The sequence below is a fragment of the Hippocampus guttulatus genome, chromosome 2 (genome assembly GCF_054856545.1).
Source record: "Hippocampus guttulatus isolate MCC_2025c chromosome 2, RoL_Hgut_1.0, whole genome shotgun sequence".
Classification (NCBI taxonomy): Eukaryota; Metazoa; Chordata; class Actinopteri; order Syngnathiformes; family Syngnathidae; genus Hippocampus; species Hippocampus guttulatus.
In genome coordinates, this window is record NC_141262.1 from 25754090 (window position 1) to 25778053 (window position 23964).

The 23964-nt window shown below is 46.0% G+C and overlaps 1 protein-coding gene across 3 annotated transcripts in view; it reads right to left on the reverse strand.

The window, feature by feature from the left end:
* Positions 1–285: 285 nt before the first annotated feature.
* The window catches only part of col4a6 (collagen, type IV, alpha 6), a 67528-nt gene continuing 43849 nt past the window's right edge, over positions 286–23964 (reverse strand). Inside the window, exons 7-51 of one of the 3 annotated variants that reach the window (XM_086104973.1) lie at positions 19276–19410; positions 19092–19136; positions 18546–18665; positions 18391–18450; positions 17593–17628; positions 17445–17507; positions 17329–17364; positions 17204–17245; positions 17034–17123; positions 15927–15980; positions 15790–15852; positions 15571–15615; positions 15430–15483; positions 15208–15277; positions 14863–14970; positions 14619–14780; positions 14334–14384; positions 13453–13539; positions 13203–13360; positions 12897–13079; positions 12625–12808; positions 11251–11295; positions 10885–10956; positions 9917–10024; positions 9523–9741; positions 9289–9447; positions 7562–7732; positions 7326–7469; positions 5949–6071; positions 5690–5871; positions 5367–5430; positions 5218–5292; positions 5032–5139; positions 4826–4933; positions 4681–4752; positions 4441–4560; positions 4202–4318; positions 3963–4124; positions 3752–3850; positions 3490–3642; positions 3220–3336; positions 2955–3146; positions 2717–2888; positions 2513–2627; positions 286–2116 (exon numbers count right to left, since the gene is read on the reverse strand). In XM_086104973.1, coding sequence (XP_085961099.1) covers positions 1856–2116; positions 2513–2627; positions 2717–2888; positions 2955–3146; positions 3220–3336; positions 3490–3642; positions 3752–3850; positions 3963–4124; positions 4202–4318; positions 4441–4560; positions 4681–4752; positions 4826–4933; positions 5032–5139; positions 5218–5292; positions 5367–5430; positions 5690–5871; positions 5949–6071; positions 7326–7469; positions 7562–7732; positions 9289–9447; positions 9523–9741; positions 9917–10024; positions 10885–10956; positions 11251–11295; positions 12625–12808; positions 12897–13079; positions 13203–13360; positions 13453–13539; positions 14334–14384; positions 14619–14780; positions 14863–14970; positions 15208–15277; positions 15430–15483; positions 15571–15615; positions 15790–15852; positions 15927–15980; positions 17034–17123; positions 17204–17245; positions 17329–17364; positions 17445–17507; positions 17593–17628; positions 18391–18450; positions 18546–18665; positions 19092–19136; positions 19276–19410 — 5004 coding nt within the window. In that variant the 3' untranslated portion in view covers positions 286–1855. The remainder of the gene's footprint in view (positions 2117–2512; positions 2628–2716; positions 2889–2954; positions 3147–3219; positions 3337–3489; positions 3643–3751; positions 3851–3962; positions 4125–4201; positions 4319–4440; positions 4561–4680; positions 4753–4825; positions 4934–5031; positions 5140–5217; positions 5293–5366; positions 5431–5689; positions 5872–5948; positions 6072–7325; positions 7470–7561; positions 7733–9288; positions 9448–9522; positions 9742–9916; positions 10025–10884; positions 10957–11250; positions 11296–12624; positions 12809–12896; positions 13080–13202; positions 13361–13452; positions 13540–14333; positions 14385–14618; positions 14781–14862; positions 14971–15207; positions 15278–15429; positions 15484–15570; positions 15616–15789; positions 15853–15926; positions 15981–17033; positions 17124–17203; positions 17246–17328; positions 17365–17444; positions 17508–17592; positions 17629–18390; positions 18451–18545; positions 18666–19091; positions 19137–19275; positions 19411–23964) is intronic. The other 2 variants (XM_086104975.1, XM_086104974.1) reach the window with 2 other exon arrangements.

Below are 23964 nucleotides of genomic sequence, written 5' to 3' on the forward strand. Positions count from 1 at the left end.
CCCTTTCTCTTCTGGTCTACCTCTCTGAGCATGGCAGCTGAGCCACTGCCAAACCTTGCTTCAGACACCTGAAAAAGAGAGAGTGACATAGAGAGCGACATAGAGAGAGAGAGAGAGAGAGAGAGAGAGAGAGAGAGAGAGAGAGAGAGAGAGAGAGAGAGAGAGAGAGAGAGAGAGAAAGAAAATGACAGTCTCATGTTCACTTCAAAGAGCCGACTCTTTGTACCGACTCGTTCGCGACCGACACATCACTAGTGAGCAGAGGAAAGTAGACAGTACATCTCATTTGATTTTCTTTGGTTCCGGTCCTCTTTGAGGAAAACCACATTTTTATTTTCCCATCACTGCTGACACCGGATGCATAACATATTCAATCGATCATCAGAGTGATACACAGTTTGCTTTCCATATAGCACATTTTTCCTCCCTCGCATTTTCATGTACACGACATCCTTCCCTCCTATTCCAGTAAATAAAAACAAGGGATAGTATCATGATTCAGGTGACATAATTACATTTTAGATTACAAAAAGACAGCGCCCTAGACATGGGATCATAGTGGTTTCCAAGTCCCAAAGCTTTCACCATTGAGGGATCTTTTTTTTTTAAATTCGGATTTATATTTGTCGATTTGAGAATTCAGCAGTCCATCCAAAAGCACAAACTCTTATCCCATCCAAAGACACTTGCAAAAATATCTAGAAAGAAAAAAAAGCACTAAAAGCATTTGTGAGCGGGGGAAATGCAGGGGAATTCAGTAAAAACTATGTACAGCAATAATTAACATTCTATCAGACACGTGTATGTTTTGTTGGATTACTCAGGAAGCACGAGAAAGTGAAAGCAAAAGGATTTTTTTTAAAGTCGGGAAGTGGTTTGGTCTGCCATATTTATTCCAAAACATTGTCAGTGCAAAATATATGAAACGTGGCCTCATTCAAGTCATCCAGAAGTGGTGGTGGTTAGCCGTGCGAGAGAATTTGTGGAAAAGTGACGCTTTGATTTCTGCAGCACCGAGTAGCACCGGGGTGAAGAACAAAAACAACAGACGCGCCGACGAAAAAAAAAATGGTCAAAGTTTAAAAGTGAAGTGTTGTAAACGTAACAAGAAGCTGTGTCGTGACATTTGTTGTCTTAAAAAACTGCAGGCAGCAGCCCGGCAGAAAAGAATTAGGGGCACACTTCTCCGAAATAATACTGTCACCACAGTTGCGTGAAAATTCAGGATTAATCGTTTTCGCGTCTGATGAAAGCATGCATGCATATGGTACACGTGAATGTTAGCCAGTTGTAAAAAAGAAAAAAAAGAAAAATAGGAAAGCTTTTAGAAACGGTTGAACTTTTCCGATGTTTATATTACCAAATATTTTTGTTGTTGTTGTTTTTTTTTTTTCCCACATGGGCTACGGTTAAATCAGGTCAGATGCAAATTCATATTTTAGGAAGCAATCGGCATCCAATAAGTGATGCCGAGGCCGCGCAGCGCAGGTGGCGCCGAGCTTTGCGGAAGGGTCGGCACGCTCTGAGGTAGCCGAGAATGATTTCCGCCCCCAAAACGATGCTCACGGGAGCAAAGACATAGACAACACCAAACACATAGCACCATTGTCAGTGATAATCCAGAGGAGAGCAGAACCCGCCTCTCATCATTTCATCCCTCACACTCACCCCCCCCCCCCTCCACGATCAGCCAATCATTCTGAAAGGGGATGACAAGAAAAAACTATTGGCAAGCAGAGGAGGCTCATTTTCAGTCACATGTTCTTGCTTTTGTAGATTTCTTTTCCTATCACCTCATCCATCCATCAATTGATCTTCCTTTGCTATCCCCTCCCCGCCCCCCCTGTTTTGTCGCCTACAAGAGCTTGCTGCACACTTGGCAGCGGCTGACTTTGGAGCGCTCTTGGCCTCCCTTCAAGGTCTCCTGCTCTGGCGAGTAGACAAACTCGCGGTTGGGATCCACCGTGGTCAGCCAGAAGCTGTACTTGTTGGCGAAGTAATGGCACGACCCCTTGGCGCCGTTGCACTCGATGAACGGCGTCGCCCGGAAATCCTCCAGACAGGAGCCGGGGGACACCAGGGATTGGCCGCCGCCTTCGGCTCCGGCTGCTGTGTGCTGAAAAAATGTTGTTGGTATCTCATGAATCTTTGCAGATAAAGAAAAGTTCGTTGGTAAGATCTTTGTGTGTCTGGGAGGAACGAAATTTAGCTCGGGTCGTTAGCGGAAGCGCCGGAGTCTTTACCGTATTTGCATTTTTTCTTGCTACGCTGAATAAACTCATCTAAGATACCACAAGATGGCACCGAAAGGGAAATTTGGTCGTTGGAGGAACATGTTCAATAACTTTGCATTTCTGGGAGGAGCTAAATTTAGCCCGGGTTGTTAGCATAAGTTCCGGGGAGTCATCACTGCATAAATATTGTTTTTTGCTGAAATAATTTGGAAGCTGTTTAATTTTACGGATAATGGGGAAATATGACAACATGCAAAAAACAAAAATCTACAATTTACCATGAGGAAGGAGTAGCCTATCCAGAGACTCCTCCAGCCCGGGGGGCAGTTGGGGATGGTCAAGTCCTGACTGTGGACCGCCACAGCTTGAGATGGCGCTTCGCACACCGAACACCTGGAAGCCCCCCCAAAATATAAGTTTCAAATGTAAAGCAGAAGGAGTGGTGAATTCTACACACGCAGAGCTGGAAAAGCATTGGAAACCTGCTGATGTAGGGCCGAATCTGACTGTGGACCACGGGCATCATGGGAATGGGCGCGGTGGTGGAGAGCCAGTAAGATTTGTCGTTGCGGCTGGCGTAGTAGCACACTTCGTTGGGTGAACAGTAGAGGAAGGGGATGGTGCTGAACCTGGGGAGGCAGGACCCCGGCTGACCTGGAGAAATAATGACGAGACGAGTCGTTCCCAGCGAGCTTCAACTCATTGTGCGCGTTTTCATACCGAGGTCCTGGTTGTGCGCCTTCTCTTGGCCCTCCACGTAAAGCAAACTGTAGCCATCCCACAGTTTGGCCATGCCCTGAGGACACATGGGAACCTGCGCGCTCTGGCTGTGCTTCACCAAAGTGTAGCCGATACTGATGCTGCGCCCCACCGAGCCGGAATTACCGGGCCGACCAATGGCACCGGGAAGGCCTGAGAAAGGACACGCAAAGCGATGATTTCATGTATCTCTTGCACAAAGGGAGGAAAATCGTCAATTGTCTACCTTGTTCTCCAGTGGCTCCGGGGAAACCGGGAGCACCGGGGTCACCGATTGGTCCAGGCTGACCTACAGAACCTGTGCGGCCCAGTTTACCGACAGAACCGGGACGTCCCTTTGCCCCTGAGGTGAAAAGGAAATGGACGTGCTTTGACTTCAAAATAATTGACCAAGCAAAGAGTGGAAGCTCAAAAAAGCTGTACGTTGGGGCACTCTAAAGTCAAGGTACCACTGCATACGACAAATACACCATCGTCTCATTTTGTAAATATTCACCTGGGCGTCCAGGCGTTCCAGGCTGACCGGGCCTTCCAGGGAAGCCACGGGGTCCAGTGTCACCCGGAGGACCGCCATCTCCAAAGGTTCGCTCAAAGCGTGGAACTGTGCCGGGTAGTGTGATGCCGGGGCGACCCTTAGGACCTGCAGGGCCTGGGCAGGTGGGCAAAAAGAAACCATTTTGTTGGGGGGAGGGGGGGGGGTCATGGCTAAAGTCGCATCCTTGCTAGCTCCACATTTGGCAATTTTCAAGTCCCCCTACCTCGGAAACCCTTGGCTCCTTTGCCTCCGTAATAGCCAGGGTCTCCTGAAAAACCTTTAAGGCCCGGAGCACCACTGAATCCAGAGTCCCCTTGTAGTCCTAGAAATTAGAATTCATGGTTTAAATTTATTCTCAGTGGAAAAAAAAACAAACAAACAAAAAAAAAAACAGGAGTCACACAGATGAAGATCTCAAAGATGCTGGGGTCTACCTTTGAAGCCAGGACTGCTGGAGAGTCCGGGGCTTCCAGGGATCCCTGGCTCTCCTTTCCTACCAGGGTTTCCAGGGAAACCCGGAAGCCCAGGATCACCTCTTTCTCCCTGGTCCGTGCCTGGACCAGGTGGTCCAGGAAGGCCAGGAGGACCAGTCAAACCTGAAGAGGAGGCGAGATGAAAGTGAGACAGGAAAAAGCCAAGAGGATCGGACATGCAAGAAAAGATCTGCACTTACCAAACTCTCCATCCAGGCCAGGGAGGCCGGGATCTCCCACTGGCCCAGGGATGTCTGAGCCGATTGAACCACCGGGGAATCCGGGTCGACCTGGAAATCCTGGGAGTCCAGGACCACCTGACCATGCACGCACACAAGCCCACTATGTTACAGACTATCTTTATGCAATCCGTCTGCCTGTTTGTCTGTCTGTCCCTAAAATATTTCCCATGATCCGTCTTTCGTTGATCTCGCCTCACCTGGTGCTCCTCTCTCTCCCTTTGCTCCCGTGAAACCTGGTGCTCCTGCGTAGGAGAGGCCTCTCTCGCCCTTCAATCCCGGAATACCAGGGGCACCCTGTCGAGTTCCGGCACTCGCCCCTGTAAAAAACAAAAACATAAAATAAGTAATTGCAGAATGTACAAATAAACAGAAAAAAACCTCCTTTAGCTTTGTATTGATGAATTGATCTTTCTCGTGCCATTGAAAAAGCTAATTACCAGGTGTCCCAGGAAGGCCTTTAGGCCCACGAAGGCCATTAAGTCCATCCAAACCAGGTGCTCCGGCAAGACCTGTAAAATCCCAAGATTGTGTCAGTCTAGCCTTCATTTGTCACTCAGAAAAAAAAAAAAGTTGTTTTCTGACCTTTCGATCCGGGACCTCCAGGGCCTCCGGGCAAACCAGGGATTCCATCTGACCCTCTTCTTCCGGGGAAGCCAGACAGACCTTTTGGACCTGGGTAACCAGGTGAGCCTGCCAACACGAGTGCATAAATATGTTTGCTCAATGCACACATATACGCCAAACACTCTATTGAAGAATTCAAACATGGCAGCCGTTGCCACACCCACCCATTAGTCCAGGCCCTCCAGCTTCGCCAGGCGCTCCCTTGACACCAGGGAATCCTGGACTTCCTGGGAAGCCATCATCACCAGGAGCGCCGTTGTTGCCACGCCCACCTTTAGGAAAGCAGTTTTAGATCAATCAAAGCAAGGGGATTGAAGGGTTGTGGGCCGCACCTTTCCCTCTATTTTTACCTGGAAATCCTGAATCTCCAGGCTGGCCTTTAAAGCCAGGACCGCCAGGATAGCCGTAAGACTCTCCAGGCTGACCTGAGGAAGACATATCAATAGATTTTAAAAGAACGTATCCAAAGTTTTTGTGCGTGATATGAAATTGAACTCACCCTTGCTACCAGGACGACCAGGCTGTCCAGGATTGCCAGGGATCCCGGGGAAGCCGTCATCTCCCTGTCAAGAAAAATGACTTGAAGCTTGTAGACTCGGACCTTTGAGATTCGAACTTGACTTGGACTTGATGAAAGTGGACTTGACTATAGCCCAATAACTCCAACACCACTCGCCCATCCCTACCACTCATAAAAAGTTTGAGATATTCGGCAGGATGAAACAGCATATTGAACAAAAAAAATCACAACATTCCAACCTTAAGTCCGACATCCCGAACTTTTTGTGAGATGTCTATGTTTATTTGTGAATCTTTCCTTACTCTTGGTCCAGACATGCCAGGGAATCCCAGGATTCCGCCTTCACCTTTCGGGCCAGGGCCGCCCGGAAATCCCGGCTGCCCGGGGTAACCGGGCTGTCCCGGCAGCCCTTTGCTCTGTTCAGCGAAACCTGGAAGTCCAGGCAGACCCTGACGACCAGGCGGGCCTGGAAGACCTTTGTCACCTTTGTGGAAAACAAAGAGGTTTTTTTCCCCCTTGTGCCTTTCTTGTCTCATGCGGATGGATAAACCGAATGTATACCTCTGGGTCCGGTGAAACCGGGAAGGCCACTGCCTCCAGGGACTCCAGGGTCTCCTCTGGCCGCCGAATCCACTAAAACTGGAGGGGCAGGTGGGCCTGTGGGACCGGGTAACCCTGGCTCTCCTAAGTAGGAGAATACAATCCACAGACATTTATTTGACTTACATTACGAGCTTCACATCACTTTGGGACGATCTAGATACGTTTTGTCAACACTGTTGTTTTTGTCAGTGATGACAGCCCTTTTTCTTTTTCATGACGTGACAGTGACTGTTAAATATGGCACTTTGATGACTGATATATGACGAGATGCGGACGAATACGTTAGGTGTGATCTGTACGACACGCAAAATGCATCCTCACCACACCAGTGTTCACTGGAAGACAACTCCTCTTAACATAGCTTATACTTCATCCACCATCCATCAACATTGTACAGGGTCGCCGGGAGCCTATCCCAGCGTCGGGCCAATAGGCTGACTACACCCTGAACTGCTCGGCCATTCACACCCACATTTACACTGTCACTGAGTCGGAACTGATCCCACGCCGCCCGCACACAAGTCAGTCGAGTGTACCACTACACCATCAGTGACTTCCGTATCTTATACATAAAATCTTAATCGAAAATTGGCTTGTGATAAAAATCATAGTAAGCATAAAGTTTCCCCCATAACTCATGGCGCAAATGTGATTTTAGCTTGCTAGCTTCAGGGTAAAGTTAGCTTTGTTGTGCTAATGTTAATTAATTCATATAATGAATTAACACACAAGTAAGCTAACTTACTTACTTGCTTACTTGTGTCATTAGCTTACTTGTGTGTTACTGTATTAAGTAGAACATGCATGGATTTTTAGCTAGGCAGACCTTTGCAGTTCCCAATGTGGTCTAACAAAACAGCACATTTAGTGTCTGTAATATTAGCAGCGTGTTTACAATGATTTTTTTGGGGGCGGGGGCACACAAAAAACAAACACAACAGACAACAGTAAAGACACATTATAGTTTTGACATTTACTCAAAAAATAAGACCAGAAAGTTTAAGCAGAGGGTGAGTGCCAATCATGTGACTAATATAGTTAAGGTAATCAAAATTTTTTTGGGTTGCCTGTTTTGACATTTAAGGCCGTTCTATTTTCTTAACTTGGTCATATTCTGTCAAATGTGTTGAAGAAAAATGCATTTGTGAAAAGAGTATGACTATCATAAAACAGTCTTCTTGTTGTTACTAAAACTATCACATACTAAAATGTGACAACATTTTTGACCAAAATAATATGGCTGCTAAAACCAAGACTGTTTGTGAACCAAATACAGAAGACCAGTCCGTTAAACTAAAGGTGTGGCCGTCATTATTCCGACACTGGACACACTACCTTTCTGTCCACTATAGCCGGGCCCCCCAGGAAGTCCATCTCTTCCAGGCCCTCCAGGCAATCCTTTGCCCCCAGGAAATCCTGGACTCCCAGGACGACCTGGCGATCCGGGGAAGCCTGTCACCCCTGGGAAACCTGGTTCGCCTGTGTTAAAAAAAAAATAAAAATAAAAAAAGCTACTGCTGTCTGTTATCTTCCGCCAAGAGTGATGCAATCAGCTGCTGGCTTCAACATACCCTTCCTTCCCGGTATTCCTGGGAATCCTTCCCTTGTTCCTGGTCCTGGAGGCCCTGGGGGTCCCCTTGTCCCTGGTGAGCCCGGGGTACCGGGTAGTCCTGGGCTCCCCTTCATACCAGCAGGCCCTGGGAAACCTGGGTCTCCTCTTGCTCCCTTTTGACCAGGAAATCCTGGCGGAGGATGGATGACGCTACATTATTGTCTTAAATGTTTGTTGTCGAGGCGGAAAATGAAGCAGCAGCAAAGGTACAGTGTGTAAAATTTAGTGCTATCTTGTGGTGAACTAATAGAATGCAACGACCTAAGCACGACACGCACACGGACGATGGTGCTTCAAAGAGACCACACTTTGCAAGCCTACCACCACTTTTCTTCAGCAGAGGTGCGAGCAAAATGTCCTCCCAAGCGACGTCTTGTATTCCCTCAACTGACGGAGGAAGTGCAAAGCACTCGTTACACTAAGTTTGTCTCCACCGGGTATCCGTAGCGGAAAGATTGCGGCGAAACATGGCAGCTTCTTATAGCGGAAGCGTGCCCATGCACAGTGGAAAAAAACCAACACATTTTTACACGCTGTCCCTTTAAAAAAATATATTAAAAAAATACATTCTTGTTTACAAAAGCAACCAAAAGCGCTAATATAAAATTATTAATTGACTGCAAATGTGCTTTATGTTTTCCATCAGGCTCTGAAAATAAACTCACCTTCAACAGCATTTTTTAATTCTTGCATTAACAAAAGATCGTCAATACACACCAAAAGCACGCACACTGCATAGTATGGCTGCAATTGCACTCTGATTGCAAAATGCACACTTAATATCATCCGTTATTGATTGGAAATAAGAACAAAGTTAATGATTTTTAGATAAAAGTACTGTACAAAAAAAAAAGAAAAAAAAGTGCAATTCCAGACTAAATTAGCATATTCCAACCACCAAGGAGTAACTACATTCTACGATTCAATTCTTAAAAAAAAAAAGAATTTTCAAGATGTCCACTGGGTGATGGGACGTGATGAAAATGACAAGTCCTTTTTTTAAGAATGAAGCCTCGTTGCATTTGTGGTCACACAAGCCTAAGTGCAAAGAAATGGCAGAATGGCAGATGGTACTTGGACGTGTCAATGCACTACAAATGTTAGTGCTAGTTGCAAAAGAGCAGCTGGAAAGAACAACACTTCCAAATGACTCACAGCTAAAATGTCCACAAAGTCAGCACCAAACAAATGTCGGCCATTAAATGTTCAATTGGTCGTAGCCGTTCAAGAGTCATGGACATTTTGAGCCAGAGCATGGATGTGCAGGCCATTGATGGAAGCAGTAAAAAAATAAAATAAAATAAAATAAAATGGAGCGGATGGGACTATCGATGGATAAATATGCGGAAAAGGGGGAGTATCTCACCTTGACAGCCTATATGGAACGAGCCAACACCAAGAGTAAACAGGTGGAGGGATGAAAGGATGGATGGAGGTGATGATGGCGGTATGTGGGAAGGAGGGAACGATAGGAGGAGGAAAGACAGAAGACGTGGGAATAGAAAAGCAAAACAGGTGGAGAGAATCTTTCGGGTGAGTTTAAACAACAAAACGTGTGCCGTGACGTCTGGTTCAAAAATGGGGAGAATGAAGAAAGGTGACAATTCAACAGTAAACAATCACATTTGCTCCTTTTCCTTTCTCGGGAATCGAAGATGGTGGTGGATTTCATAACATGAAGCTGACCTGGTGAGCCGCTGAGGCCCTTGCTGCCATCGATTCCCGGCGGACCAGGGATTTCCACGGTTGGATCGCCCGGTAGTCCAGGAGGACCAGGAAGCCCGGGAAAACCGTCGACTCCACGCTCCCCCTTGAGCCCGGGCACACCCGTGCGCCCGTCAAAACCTGATCCAACGAAAGTGGTCATCGAGTTAGTGTGCACGGTCATCGTGTGACTGCAAGCCCATCGACATGACGCACCAGGTGATCCTAACCCTCCTGGTGACCCAGGCTGGCCCTTGTCTCCGGGGGGGCCGGGAAAACCATCCCGGCCTGGAGGTCCCCCTGTGGCTCCCAGGACTTCTCCAGGCTGGCCTTTGGCGCCAGGGCGTCCTGGGACACCGTCCTTCCCCCTGGCCCCATCGAAACTCTGTCCTGGGATACCGGGAACTCCGGAGTCCCCTCTGGGTCCAGGAAAACCTGTGCGCGGAAGCAAAATCAGTGGAGCCGGTCGTTTTAGAGAACAGCAAGTGTGCAATCAAAGGATCACAAAAGGTCAAATTCAGTTCATCTGTCAAGGTCACCGTGCATTTGGGGTTCATACGGAAATTTTACCCCAAATCTCTGAATGACTTTCAGATCACTCGGTGGCTACCTTGTGGTCCAGGCTGTCCTCCAAAGCCGCCGTCTCCTCTCTCTCCTTTGCCACCATCAAATCCTGGACGTCCAGGGCCTCCCGGCGAGCCGGGCTGACCTTTCGGACCTAACAGATACAAACAGCTCACATGATATTTTGTTGATGGGTTGAATGTGTCTTTACCAGTAACACGTTACCCTAAAATTTGTTTTCCAGTAACGACTTATCTACTGCGTTACTTTTTCTAGTCAAGAGTGTTATCTCTATATTTAAAAAAACAAACATGGATCACAGTACAGTACGCATTCAAGTTGAAAGGGAAAGTCTCACCAGCTTGTGTGACTGCAGTACATCCCCAAATTTAATCATTATATTTATAAACAATGCTCATTACAAATGTTAAACTTTTGCTTTAAAAACAAAAAACAAAAAAAAACACACACAAGTTGCCCACATTTAAGTTCCACGAAACCCAGAAAAGAGTCATAATAATAATTATTATTTAAAAAATAAATAAATGTCATAATAGTCAGTCAAAAAGTTGGTCTTTGTTTGATTTTTAATAAAGACGAACTTTGTTCTTAAATGTCAAATCGGCAAAACTGGGTGTCATTTTTATGTTAAGCAGGGTTGTCGGGATCTGCTGAATATAACGATTAAAGTCACTTGCAATCTAAAGTAGTTACTTTCTAAATCAAGTAATCCAAAAGTTAACAACTTACTTTTGAAAAAAGTCACCAGTAAAGTAACTGAGTTACTTTTTCAAGGTAATTGCAGTAACACAGCTCCTTATATTACTAATCAATGGATTGTTTGGAGAAATGACCCGAGACTGTTGCTAAAGACAGCTGCCGATATCCAACTTTAGAAAAAAATGAAAAGGTAAACATTTTAAAACCTAAAAAAAAAAAAATATATATATATATATATATATATATACATATATATATATATATATATATAGAAAAAAAATTTTTTTCTTTTACCTGGTCGTCCGGGGACACCAGGAAAACCGGGCAGTCCGATCTCACCGGGTATGGTGCAGGGAAGCACTTGGCCTGGGATCAGTCATACACAATTAGCCGGTGGACCAACTGTCCATGCAGACCCACCAACAAAATTACAGAAAAAGCAAACAAACAACAATTTCTGAATTCCTGTCGACTGCCCGTCACCTCCATTCACGCCATCGCTACTTTCGAAACAAAACCTTCCACTCCCTGCAAGTCTCTTTGCAGAGCACTTTCCTCGGTCTTTGGGAATCCACGAGTAGCCACGTAAAAAGCTCCTGAGATTCGGAGCCCGGCCCGTTACGCTGTGGCCGGCTGATTAAATAAAAGTTCATTACCCACCCGTTCCCTCTTCGCTGTCAATAACCTCTTCGCAGCTGTTTTCACCTGGACAGATGCACGTGCACAAGGACGTCAGCGGGACAGAGCGATGGATGGATGGGTGGAAATGGAGAGGATGAGAGAAAGGGGGGAGGTTGAAAAATTGCAGCAGACAAAGCCAGTCAGGGTCATTTGCATGCGCCAAATCTCGTTCATCAAATAAAACATCAGCAAAATCAGCAATCAGTTCCATTGGATGACTTCAGGCTCATTTGGTTAAGGCAAAAGCACGTTAAAACGCTTGTCCAAATGCTTCCAAACAGGTTATTGCACTTGCTGCGGGAGCAGTTTGACGCTTGCCTCTTTGCTCCCCGCCCGTGACAATAACCTTTGATATTAAAGAGCGCATAAACGAATTGTTTAGCATTAGCATTGGCCGATGAGAGCGCACAGTCATTTCTGCAGGTAAGCAAACTTTGTGTCGTTTAACCGCAGAGGAGGCGAGCCTTTTGATCCATTATGGGATTCTTTAAAAGCGCAGGTGTCAAACTCATCACGTCGTATTTTTGTGGTGCACCAAAGCAAACAAAGCGCATCTTGTTTGTTGCTAAATGGCTGGTGACCTGGCGGGCTCATGTTCTGTCCCCCCCTCAAGTTTTACACTGCAATATCTGTAACTTTGAATGTGTGTGGCTTTTAAAAGGTGAGGCCTGTCCCGGTGAGTGACGTGGGCGTCAGCGAACCAGAGTGTAATGTACATGTCCTGCGAGAGAGCAAAAAATACAATTTGATCTGTACAATTTAAAAATCTGTGATACAATGAGACCACAAAAGGTGAATATTTCACAAAAGCTGAAATAAAATAATGAGTTGATTGGGCATCGAGATGGTTTTTAACGGGGTCCCACAACAAAAATGAGCTTGACACCTCTGTTTTTAATCTCATCATCATATTCATGATACAGACTCAAAACGAAATCATCGTCATCCTCTGAGGCTAAAGAATCACAGTGGCGGTTCAGGTTTCCACGTTCATCATGATGCAACAATCAGTGCACTAATGAAGCGCTTTATCAACGAGAGAGATTATAGAGCAAGTGTAGAAGCTCATTAATGGAGACCATTAATCGTGACGTGAGCAGTATGCTGCAGCAGCCGAGGCGGGAAGGGCAGGTAGCTGCTTTTGGGAGAGAAAAATCCTTTCAAAGTTTTCGGGTGAATCCACAAGATAGTTGTGTAACCCTGCTAAAGTGTTTGGGCATGGTTGCTATGGTAACTGCTGAAGGAGGAGGTGGACAACGCTCATCACGGATGTGTGATACACGTTTCAGCCTGCAGGGACAATGTGACAAACGCAGACACTCACGCGCACAGATAACATCCACTGCCACCTACCTCTTGGTCCAGGCAAACCTGGCGGCCCCGGCAGTCCCGATAAACCGGGTTCTCCCGGCTGCCCACGGAAACCGGGCGTACCCGTAAAGCCGCCGCCGGGCTCGCCAGGCCCTCCGGGCCGACCCTTGGACCCCGGGAAGCCGGGGAAACCTTTCTCTCCGCGTGTGCCGAAGCCGGCGTCGCCCTGAACAGGACATTCACGTTTCATGATTTTTATCAAGCAACCTCATCTGATGCGTTTTATTTTTTATTTTTGTTCTTGAGCCACTCACAGGAGGTCCGGCGGGTCCGGGGAAGCCTGGCGATCCGTCCCTGCCTGGCGTTCCTGTTTCTCCAGTGGGTCCCCTGGGCCCGGTGGCGCCGAGCTCTCCCTTTCCTCCAAAACCAAAGTTGGTGTAGTACGATGCCCCCTTTTCTCCTTTACGGCCAAAAAAACCACGTTCACCAGCACGACCCTGATGGAGGACCACAATTAGGTCCGGATTGGACATGACCACAAACAAGTAGGTGGGAGAGAAGAAACATTAGGGCGCCCTAAGTAGAACAACCACACGTTGAAGGGTTCAAATTGTACTCACAGGAGGCCCCTGAAGGCTACCAAATCCAGGTGAGCCTGTGTCGCCAGACTCGCCCTTTGGTCCAGGGAAGCCGGGGCTGCCGTTGGGGCCCGGAGATCCTGGAGGACCGGGTAGCCCTGAGGAGCCCCCTCCGATACAGTTGCAGTCACCGGGATCCCCTTGTGGGGTGGAGGACGAGGAGGAGACCGGATGAGTAAGACGTGCAAAAGTATAATTTAGTGTTCAACTGCGCTTCATCTACGGTTTGTACCTCGGAATCCCTTATATCCTGGGTTTCCCGGCGGTCCTTGGGAACCAGGCACCCCTGGGACCCCCGGAACGCCGACACTCGGCGAAACTGCAATGACACGCGCGCGTTGACTGAGAGTGGACGAGAGCGGCTCGAAAAGCAATCACAAGTCTAGAAACGGTGGGGCTTTCACATTTCACACTGTTTGCTGATAGAATCACCTGCACTGGCTCGAGAAACACAAAATGGAAATTAGCAAAGTTCATTCTTACAGTAGGTCTTTAAATCAGCAATTCTCCAACGATGACTAAGCAGCACAGTGCAGTGCACAGCGTGAAATCAGGGTTAGTTTGCTGTCATTGGCCAAGATAGCTTTGACAGGCTTGAACTGCAGGTTATTTTAAGCAATTGGTTGCTTTCTTAAATTCAATATAACACAGCTTTACATTAAGCATGAACTAAATTCACTGATTTTACATTGCTATGCCTACAATTCTAACCTGATGTGCCTATGGGGATATAACGTGCACATTTGGTGCACTGACAAAACAAAAACCAGTGATGTAATGTGCAATGACTACACAATTTGCATGGATATCATGGATGCAAACACAAATTGTTCCTGCATGTGACCCTCCTACTGCAAGTAAAATCAGTGAATTACGTTCACTGGCGACACCCTGTGGCCAAAGATGAGAAAAGCAGCTTGCAATCGAGAGACCAGTAAGCCAAAATGACCACTACACCTTGCACAGAGTCAAAAGAGGTAAGCTACCGCCTGCTGAAAGTTGAGTTTGCTGGGCTGCTTCGTATTTATTTTTTTCACCCAGGTCAGCAAAAATATTGCCATGGTGACCATCGCAATATAGCTGCAGCCTGGGGGATACCTGAATTTGACTGACCAGTGGGCCTGTCCACCTCGGGATAGATGACGCAGGGCTCGACAGGTCGGCCTTGGAGGACAGTAAAGTCAGTCAGCCAGGATTTCTGTCTTGCCGCTGCACTTACAACCCGCTTTCATGGCTTGAAATTAATAACTTTTATACATAAGGCCTGCCCGATGATGATCCCTAACATGAGGTTAATGCAATCATCAAGATAAAACAGGGAAAAAAAACATGCCTAAAGTGATCATCATCACCTATGTGAGAAAGGAATTTTTGTTAACTGGTTCTGTGTCAGCATACCGGAGGGGCCCTGAGGTCCAGGAGGCCCTGGGATCCCTGGGATCCCTGGAGGTCCTGGGGAGCCTGGGAGTCCTTCGGTGCCATAGCCGGGTATGCCGGGGCTGCCTTTCTCTCCCTTTGGGCCCGGGATCCCTGGGAAACCTACATTGGGGGGCTGTACTCCTGATAATAATTCAGCAAAGACGAGCCCGTTTTATCAGAGCGGCGCCATACATACTCGTTATGAGTTGTCCGAGCATGTTACCTGAACCAAAACCAAGTCCTGGTGGGCCCGGCGGGCCTGGAAACCCGGGAGGTCCTTGATCACCGGGTGCACCTGGCAGCCCGTTAAAGCCTGGTTCACCTGGTGGGCCTGGGAGGCAAAAAACACTTGGAGCAAAAACCTCAGTGGTACAAGTCCAAACAATATTTTACTTAAGTCAATTTTTCAGGTGTACTTGGGTATTTATTTATTTTTTGTGACGACCTCAGGAGTGTGAGGCAGAGATTACTAACACCGATGACAAGAGTACTCGTATTTTTACCGGTCTTTTGCTCCCAATGACAACACTGGGTTGCTTCAGTTCTGATTTTAAGTGTCAGACTTTACCTTGAACAGAAGTGCTTGAACCGCTGACATAAGCAGGAGGTCCCGGGAGTCCGGGTTCTCCCTGGTCTCCCTAATAGACAGTCACCAGTGACAGCATTTTGAACGTTTGTTGACTTGGCACAGACATTCATTGTATCACAACTCAAGCTTGAGCATCGAAGACCGGAATGATTTAGAAAGATGCATGAAATGAAAATGGGAAGCACGTGGGACTGCTCCTACCTTGGGTCCGCTGTATCCCGGTTGCCCCGGGAATCCTGGAGTGCCTCTGTATCCCTGTGACATGTCAGATGTCAGACATGGCTCTGCGAAAGAGGTCAACTACTCACAGAATTGTGTGTGCGCGCGTGTTTTAAAGTCTACCTGTTGTCCAGGTAGGCCAGGAGGTCCGTTAAAACCCGGAGGGCCCTGAAGACAACACAGGAAACAACACAGAAAATAAACACTAATTATCAATCCCAAATACTTACTTTTTTAAATTTTCCTTTTATAATTTTTGCTTGCCTTTTGTCAATCTGTTATTGTATGTTCTATATATGCTCAATAAACAATAAACAAGCAAATAAGACATGAAGCTCTTACTCTCGCCCCCGGATATCCGGGTATTCCTTTCTCCCCAAATTCACCGCGGAAACCAAAAGGACTCTGAAGTTGAAGAAAAAAAGCAAACATGAACAAACCCGAACTTGTACAGACACCCTTGAAGGAAGCGCACTTACAGGAGCGCCTTGGTTCCCGGGGAATCCACGGATCCCCTTTAGTCCAGGTTCACCCTTTCAGGCAGAGAGACAAGAACAAGCAACCCAAGACAATTTTGATTTGCGCTGAAGTCACATTAAAACCCTGTAAAGTTATTTCAGAGATTTGTTTCTGCCCTAAAATAATGGCATTCACTGAACTGTCGGATCTTCAGAAAAGACAGTGTAATGACACCACCGAGTGGATATAAAAATACTTTACATTACAAAAAGCTCACATACTGTATATTGTGACATAAATTCCACATCAGGCCGCAGTAACTTTGCAAGGTGGAATAATTGTTACAACATGAGGTGACTCTACAATCTGCAATTAGCCAACAACATGCCCGTTTGTGCTCGTTAATTGCCGCAAACAGTTTGTAGCTAATGATAGTGGGCGAATGTGGCTAAGTGAGGCACGACGATATGGATTAATTGCAGGAGAGGAGTACAGAACACGTATTTACTTTTTAATCACGAAAACAGTGCTGAGAAGAAGGTGAGTAAGTAGGAGTTTGAAGGCAACTAAGCACTTAATTAGCTGCACTGCTGCAACCACATCGGAAACAGGAAATGAAATGTCTGAAGCAATCCAGACAACTTATGTTGTATAAATTTTACATGCAGAAATTTGTAACATTAGACTTTCAATATCATGTTGAAATGTAAGTATGCCTTTTTTCTAATAACCTTGAGGTACTTATAAATGTCTATTAAACGTGGATATTTCTCAAAATTTTTAAATCAACGAGTGTCCAGTACGAGGGGTTAATTTTGGATTTTTTTCCTAATTCTTATTAATCACAAGAAATCATTGCAAGTAATATTCAGATGTGGAGCAACAGCAATAAATGTTTTAGTCCATGGGACGCAGTTTGCTAAACTGTACACTCTTCCCCTCAAAGTCTGCTTGTTGTGATTACTTTCGAGTGCCTCATTGTCGGCTTTGAGTGTGCGCACGTCATAGAGAGAAGGCGGAGGAGTGAGTGTATAACAGATGGTAGATCAACTGGTCAATTTTCAAATGTCGAACCGCAAATATGCAGGAATCTACTCTAGACGTAGCGTATTCCTTTGCTTTGTTACCTTATCTCCTTTATAGATAGTGAGGGTTTGCTCGCTTCTTAGAGACCCGTCACCTGGAGTGCCACTCGGTCCTGGAAGCCCCAAGTCACCCTGGTTGCCAAAATATACACATTTTTATCTTGACCACGAGAGCCAGCTGGATGGAGAGCTTTTCAATTAGCAACACAAACCTTGTCTCCTTTCTCGCCTTGATATCCGTCACTACGACTACCCTGAAAATAAGATGACAAGATGCACTTGGAGCTGTCCTTTAATGACAAAGTCACAGAGTCTTTTTGTTTGTTCGTACGCTTACCATTGGCCCCGGCGGGCCGGGAGGACCGGGCGGGCCCTGCAGACATACAACACAACCTCAGTCAGAGTGCCAAATCATTTCAGGTGACAATATTACGTGGCGTTTCTTGAGCGTACGGGATATCCCTCTGGCCCAGGTGGACCGGTGAACCCAATTGGACCATCGGGACCTCTGGTGCCCTGCAGCGACACACACATTGTGGATGAAGATGAGGACATGAAATGGGGTACATGTTGAGGAAATAGTAACAGTATAAAATCTTACAGGTCGACCATCTTCTCCTGGAAGGCCAGGTAAGCTCTTAAAAAGAAACACACGGACAGAGAAACTTTTAGAAGTCATTGATTACTTTGTGTCTTGTGGTAGCCTAAAAAACACCAGCTTTTGCAGTCAAAAATGATCCTCCTATCTAATCTGAAAAACACATATCAAATCGAGATATTTCAAATCGATAACAGTTTGTGTTATTGTAATGAGGAATTAGGTTTTTTTCTGTGCTAACAAGGTAGTAGCTCAGGGCAATGCTGTGAGGCCTTCTGGCTCCGATTCGTTGCTTGTTGATCAGTCGAGGCGCAATATGTGGCCAGTGACAGATCAGATCAAATGAATCATGTAGCTGCTACTGTTCCTTCATATCGACTTTTTACAACAACAAAAAAAGATTACGAAAAGTGATATATTTGTTTTAATTGCACGTTTCTCTTTAAATAATGACGTTGAATCCGTACTTTGACAGATTACATTTATAAATTTCTGCATTTTTGCTCTGGCCACTTCTGCTTCGATGACGAGAATTGTTCTTCCAAAATTACATATCACCTCTTTTGGCGTCATCTAGTGGCCAAACGTAATTACTGCAGACTATGTCGACTGATTTCCACGTAAGTCTATTATAAACAAGAACAAACCGCTCCCCTAAAAAAAAAAAGAAACAAAATGACACTGGTCGTTTTTAGATGAGTATTATATCTATTTAATATTAAGAAAAAATATATTTATAAAGACAAGACGTACTGTGTTAGGTGTTGACACAACATCCATAAACTGTCACTGAAAACTCACAGTGACGCCGTCATTGACGTATCGAGGTTCTCCTTTCTGACCCTTTGGCCCGATTGGTCCCTGGGGGAGCACACGACAACATCGTTGCTGAGCACCAACCTTTTATCCAGGCTGACAAAAAGAGTAAAGTGCAAAACAAGCAGATCTGTCTTTACTGCGAAACCAGGTTGCCCGGGTCCACCGGTGCCGTAACCAGGATATCCGGGCTCCCCTCTGGTCCCGTTACAGCCGTCCAGTCCTGGTGGTCCTCGGCTACCCTGCTGACCAGTGTGGCCCTATGTCCACCAGGAAAGCCCATTTTTGTCACTTTGTTTCAGGTTCATCTATTCCATTTGAGTTTTAGCTTGACATTTTATTAATACTCTATTTTGGACATTTTATAAAGTAGTCATTGTAAGTGATGTTCGAGACCACGTTTCACAGACTGATATCAGAATCAGAGTACTCACTGACATAGCGTACCGATACCACTGGTACTGATGATACATTTCAATGAACGCTTCAAGCGACAATTGTAAACTAAGACTTTTGTTTCTTTGATTTGGCGGCTGGTATCGACATCTTTTATGAGTGCTCAATACCTTGAAAAAAGCCCGGTGCCAATCAGATACTGATACCTAGCATCGTTACTCGTCCATCCCTACTAATAGATATTTCAATTACTCTTGTACTTTTGTTATTCTTGTACTGTGTTTACTTACAGGTACGCCATCATTTCCTTGAAATCCCGGCACTCCCATTGGGCCCTGTTGAATCAATCAAATCAAATCAATGGATAAAATTGCTTGTTTACAGTCACCGTTGCTATCATTTATTTTGAAGAATTTTGCCTATACTGTATGAGGTAAATAAAATGGCAATCATGGTCCAGTCTATAATACCCACTTTGTCTCCTTTCGGGCCAGATGGTCCTTTCAAGCCAAGATGGCCCTTCTCTCCTTTGGGCCCCGTAGGTCCCAGGCTGCCACGGGGCCCCTCTGGGCCACTCTGACCAACCTCACCAAGAGGCCCCGGACGACCCTGAGAAGAAAGACAACAAGGTCACGAGTCCAGCATTGTTCTAAAATGTCCACCATGTCATTTGTAAATGAGGTGGGGAGGGAAAAAAAAGAGGTCTCCGGCTCATCTGTGACATTTATTCACAATATGTCCATTATTTAATGAGAAAAAAGAACACAAATCATGACAAGAAATGAAAGGTAGGAAGTCTCAAGAATTGTTTTCCAGGCTGCACTTCTACATGCCTAACACACAGCGGCAGTAAAATGACATGAACATCACAATGTTGATGGTGAAGCTGCAGTTGTGAGCGGAGAAGAGAAAGCCCAACTCTGGGAAACACGCATGCGCGAAAATAAATAGACGTGCGTGTGCGTGTGTGTGCGCGTGCGCAACCGCACAAATTGAGGTAATTGACATCTGAAGCCATTAGCTCCCATTTAAGCAGGTGAGAGGAAGCACGGGAGACAGAGGGAGGAAGGAGAGGGTGAGGGGCGTGTCAGATTTGATTTCAGGAGCTGAAAAATTAACCTGAGGCCTCGATATACTGAATACAGAAGTACAATTACACATGTACAATTAGTATTGACATCCGTCCTACACACTGTTTGTATTGGCTCTCAGGTGAACGCAATATGCAACCTTTGAGCCAAAAGTCGTGTTGTGAGAACTAATAATGAGTTGACGAACGCATTGGGCGTGCTGCAGGCCTCGGGGCAGCCATGTTGACGTGATGAGAGGGTTTGCGTGAGGTAAATTCAGCCTGTCAGCGCCGTCTGGATTCCATCTTATGTCCACACCTGGTTTCACACAGAGGAAAATATGCCAGGGTCCCACTTTCTCTCACGCCAGGCCTTCCGGGTGAGGGTTCACTCTTTTGTTTCCTTGGCGGTGCTTTCTGCTTGGCCAATACCAAGTCATGCCAAATCTAAAACGGTCATTTCGGTTGGAACAACTGAGTGATGTGGAAGCCAGCAAATGAGAGTGTACACTACAAAAAATGTTGGGTGAACTCAAAAATTCTAGGCAACAAACTTCGATAATATTTTACATTTACAGGATGGTTATCCTTGCGTTAAGTAAACATTGTTGCCATAAATGTTTGTCATTTGTATTTTAATGTTTTTCCAACTGAAATGACTGTTTTGGGCCAAATCATTTAAGTTGAGTTTTTTTTACAGTCAAGTTAGCTCAAGTCAGCCTGCTCTCCGAGCCCTTGCGTGTTGCTCCGCAGCCTGCAGTAAAACGGGTCCGTGTGAAAAGATGATCACGGCAAAATGCTCTCGTGCATCCAAAAACCTGCGATACAGTGAGCCCACAAAAACGGAACTATGATCGTGACATTTCCATTCGGTGGTGTGCTGTGAGATTTTTTGAATGTAAAATACAAATCTTGGCCCAGTAACGGTTGGGAGAAACCAACTTTAAGTGCCAACACCTTTAGCTGCAGATGAATGGGGGGGGGGGGGGGGGGGGTGGAAGCAGTCTGTGTTTTCGTGCCAGAGAGTCAACGTTCCGGTCAGCCCTCAGCGGACCTTCCACCCTCATCATCTTCCAGCAGAGTGGTCAGTTTGTAGGCCCAAATCCCTTCCAGCACAAAGGGCACAATGGGTGCTATTGGGGGCGGCTAAGCTCTCTGGACTTAGCGCTCCCATCGAGGTCCTGCCTCACTTCCTGGAGCGGGAGAGCGCTTGGGCAGACAGGTTCGCGGCGGCCGAGTGTGTGTGTGTGAAAGTGTGCGTGTTGTCCTGGATGTCCACCCTCAGGCCGTCGGGGGGTTTAACCAGTCGTATTGTTCTGGTGGCGGGGCGAAGATTTAACTGTCACACTGCATGCTCACTGTAGGATGGTGATGGGAGCAGAATTTGGTGGTGGTGGTGATTCTGCTGGGGGAGAACTGGCAAATGAATGGGTTGTGGCGGACTATGGTGACGCGGGCTCAGAGCAGAATTCTCGCTGTGACAGCTTGACCCTTAAATGGATTACACAGATAGTGCAGATCATAACTGGAAGAGGCACAGTGACTGGAAGAGGCACAGAAAGGCATAGAAAAGGACATTCTTGGAAATGTGCATTTTGGGTTCAGAATTCATCATAAATGAATAACGATCAGACTACTAAAAAAAAAAAAATGACAGTAAATGATTCCCTATGTCTAACCTGATGATCCCATAAACATCTGCTGAAGCCAAACAGTTTCTCATGAGCTGTACCGAGTAATGTGGCCATGACTTTGGATCACACTTCAGTCCTCTTCCCACACTCCATTAAAGTAATAACCTATTCTCTCTTTTCATCCAGGTCCCCTGCCGATAAAAATCTCATCGGAGGTCAGCTGTCCCACGGTGATGATGTCATAAAGTCGTTGCGCTTCTGTGCACGGTCGCCATATTTCAGAGTGCCCGTCAAAGGTGTAATTGTGCTAAAGACAAGGTTGCCCCCATCCTCCTCCTCCATGTGTCCGCCTTAAAACCGGCCCCAGGTGACAGCAATCTTTGAGGACCAAACAGTTCATGTCATTGGCACGCAGGGCTCATTAAAAGGCCATTTAGCTGTAAAAAAATAACGTTGATAACAGGTGTTTAGGTCTCCTTTAATGGCCATTTTGGCTGAATAGAACTGAGATGACTGAAAGCACTGAATTTTCTCATCAAAATGGCTAATTTTACGTGGATGATAAAAAAATATATATATATTTATATAAGTGTTGTCGGTCTACATGTGTTGCTACACCTCTGTGTTCAAATACTGTATAAATCAATTCTAAAACAGCCACTCTTGAGCGATGCTAACTGTTAGCATGTCAACTTTGGCTTGCTGGTTAGCAAAAAGCGAAGGAGGCTTTCAGAAGCGAAAGTGGTTGTTTCAAATACACAATGTGAATGTCATCCATCCATCCATTTTCCGAACCGCTTAATCCTCACTAGGGTCGCGGGGGATGCTGGAGCCTATCCCAGCTGTCTTCGGGCAGTAGGCGGGGGACACCCTGAATCGGTTGCCAGCCAATCGCAGGGCACACAGAGACAAACAACCATCCACGCTCACATTCACACCTCGGGACAATGCTAGAGAGTTCAATCAGCCTGCCATGCATGTTTTTGGAATGTGGGAGGAAACCGGAGTACCCGGAGAAAACCCACGCAGGCCCGGGGAGAACATGCAAACTCCACACAGGGAGGCCGGAGCTGGAATTGAACCCGGTACCTCTGCACTGTGAAGTCGATGTGCTAACCACTGGACTACCGGGCCGCCCTATGTGAATGTCATGTTTTTAAAAAAAAAAAAATGTGTCAATTCTTTTATTTAGTTATTCTTATGCCATGGTAGGTCACATTTGATTAGCTGCATTTCGTTTCACATCACAATTTGTATCTTTTCACACACACACACACCCACACACACACGCACACACACACGAAGATTTTTGGTTAAATATTGAAGACGTTTAATATTTACGATTGTTGGCCCTGATCAGACCACAGGATAATCTTAGACAATAATTTTAACAAACATCAAACGAGCAGACATTTCCCAGGTGCACACACTGACGATGACATACCCACACGCATACCCGCGCAACAATATATCTGTAATTGCACAGCCACAAATATGTGCCCCCCAGTCGAAAGGGTGAGGCGCCGACAGCTTTAACGACCACGCTTGGCTTTTGTGGAGTGCCGGGCCTCCCAATGCATCGTAAATAACCGCACCGTCGTCATGATAAGCAAGAATCTGGAAAATCGCGACTAATAACCAGTGTTTGCATTTCTGCGTGTGTGTGAACATTTGTGTCTTCGTGTGTTTTGAAAAGAGACAGACGAGAGTTCTCTATCCGCTTTTTTAGTTCAAGTCAAACGACGCTCGGCCCTAGTTCAACTCTGCTCATTCATTGCTACGTTTCTCAATGCAACGCCAGTGGAAGAAGATGCGTGACATGTCATATCAAAATAGGTTGCAATTCCACAGGAGGCCACACGATGGCAGTAGAGTACATTTGAAGGGAGAGACCCTCATTGGAGTTCACTGCTTGGGTCCTTTTCTGTGTGTGCGTGCGTGGTTAACTTACTTCACTAGCATCCTCCTTACAAGATTACCGATACGCTTGTTCTCACACACTCCCTCTCTCTCTGGCACACACAATATCTCTCACTCACTCTCTCACAAACATAAATTCTCACTCTCACACACTACGCTCTTTCTCTCTCTCTGGCACACACAATATCTCTCACTCACTCTCTCACAAACATAAATTCTCACTCTCACACACTACGCTCTTTCTCTCTCTCTGGCACACACAATATCTCTCACACACTCCCAAAGACATAAATTCTCACTGTCACACACTCCACTTTGTCTCTCTGGCACACACAGTTTCTCTCACCCACTCTCTCACAAAATCTCACTCTCTTGCTCTCTCTTTCACAAGCACATCCATACACTCTCTCTCACACACACTCCCACTTACTTACTTTTGCTTTCTCTCACTCTTTCAAGCACACACTCTTAGAATGTAATGAATTTTCACCAACTATCATACACTCACACATACACACACACACACTTCCTGAGCATTTT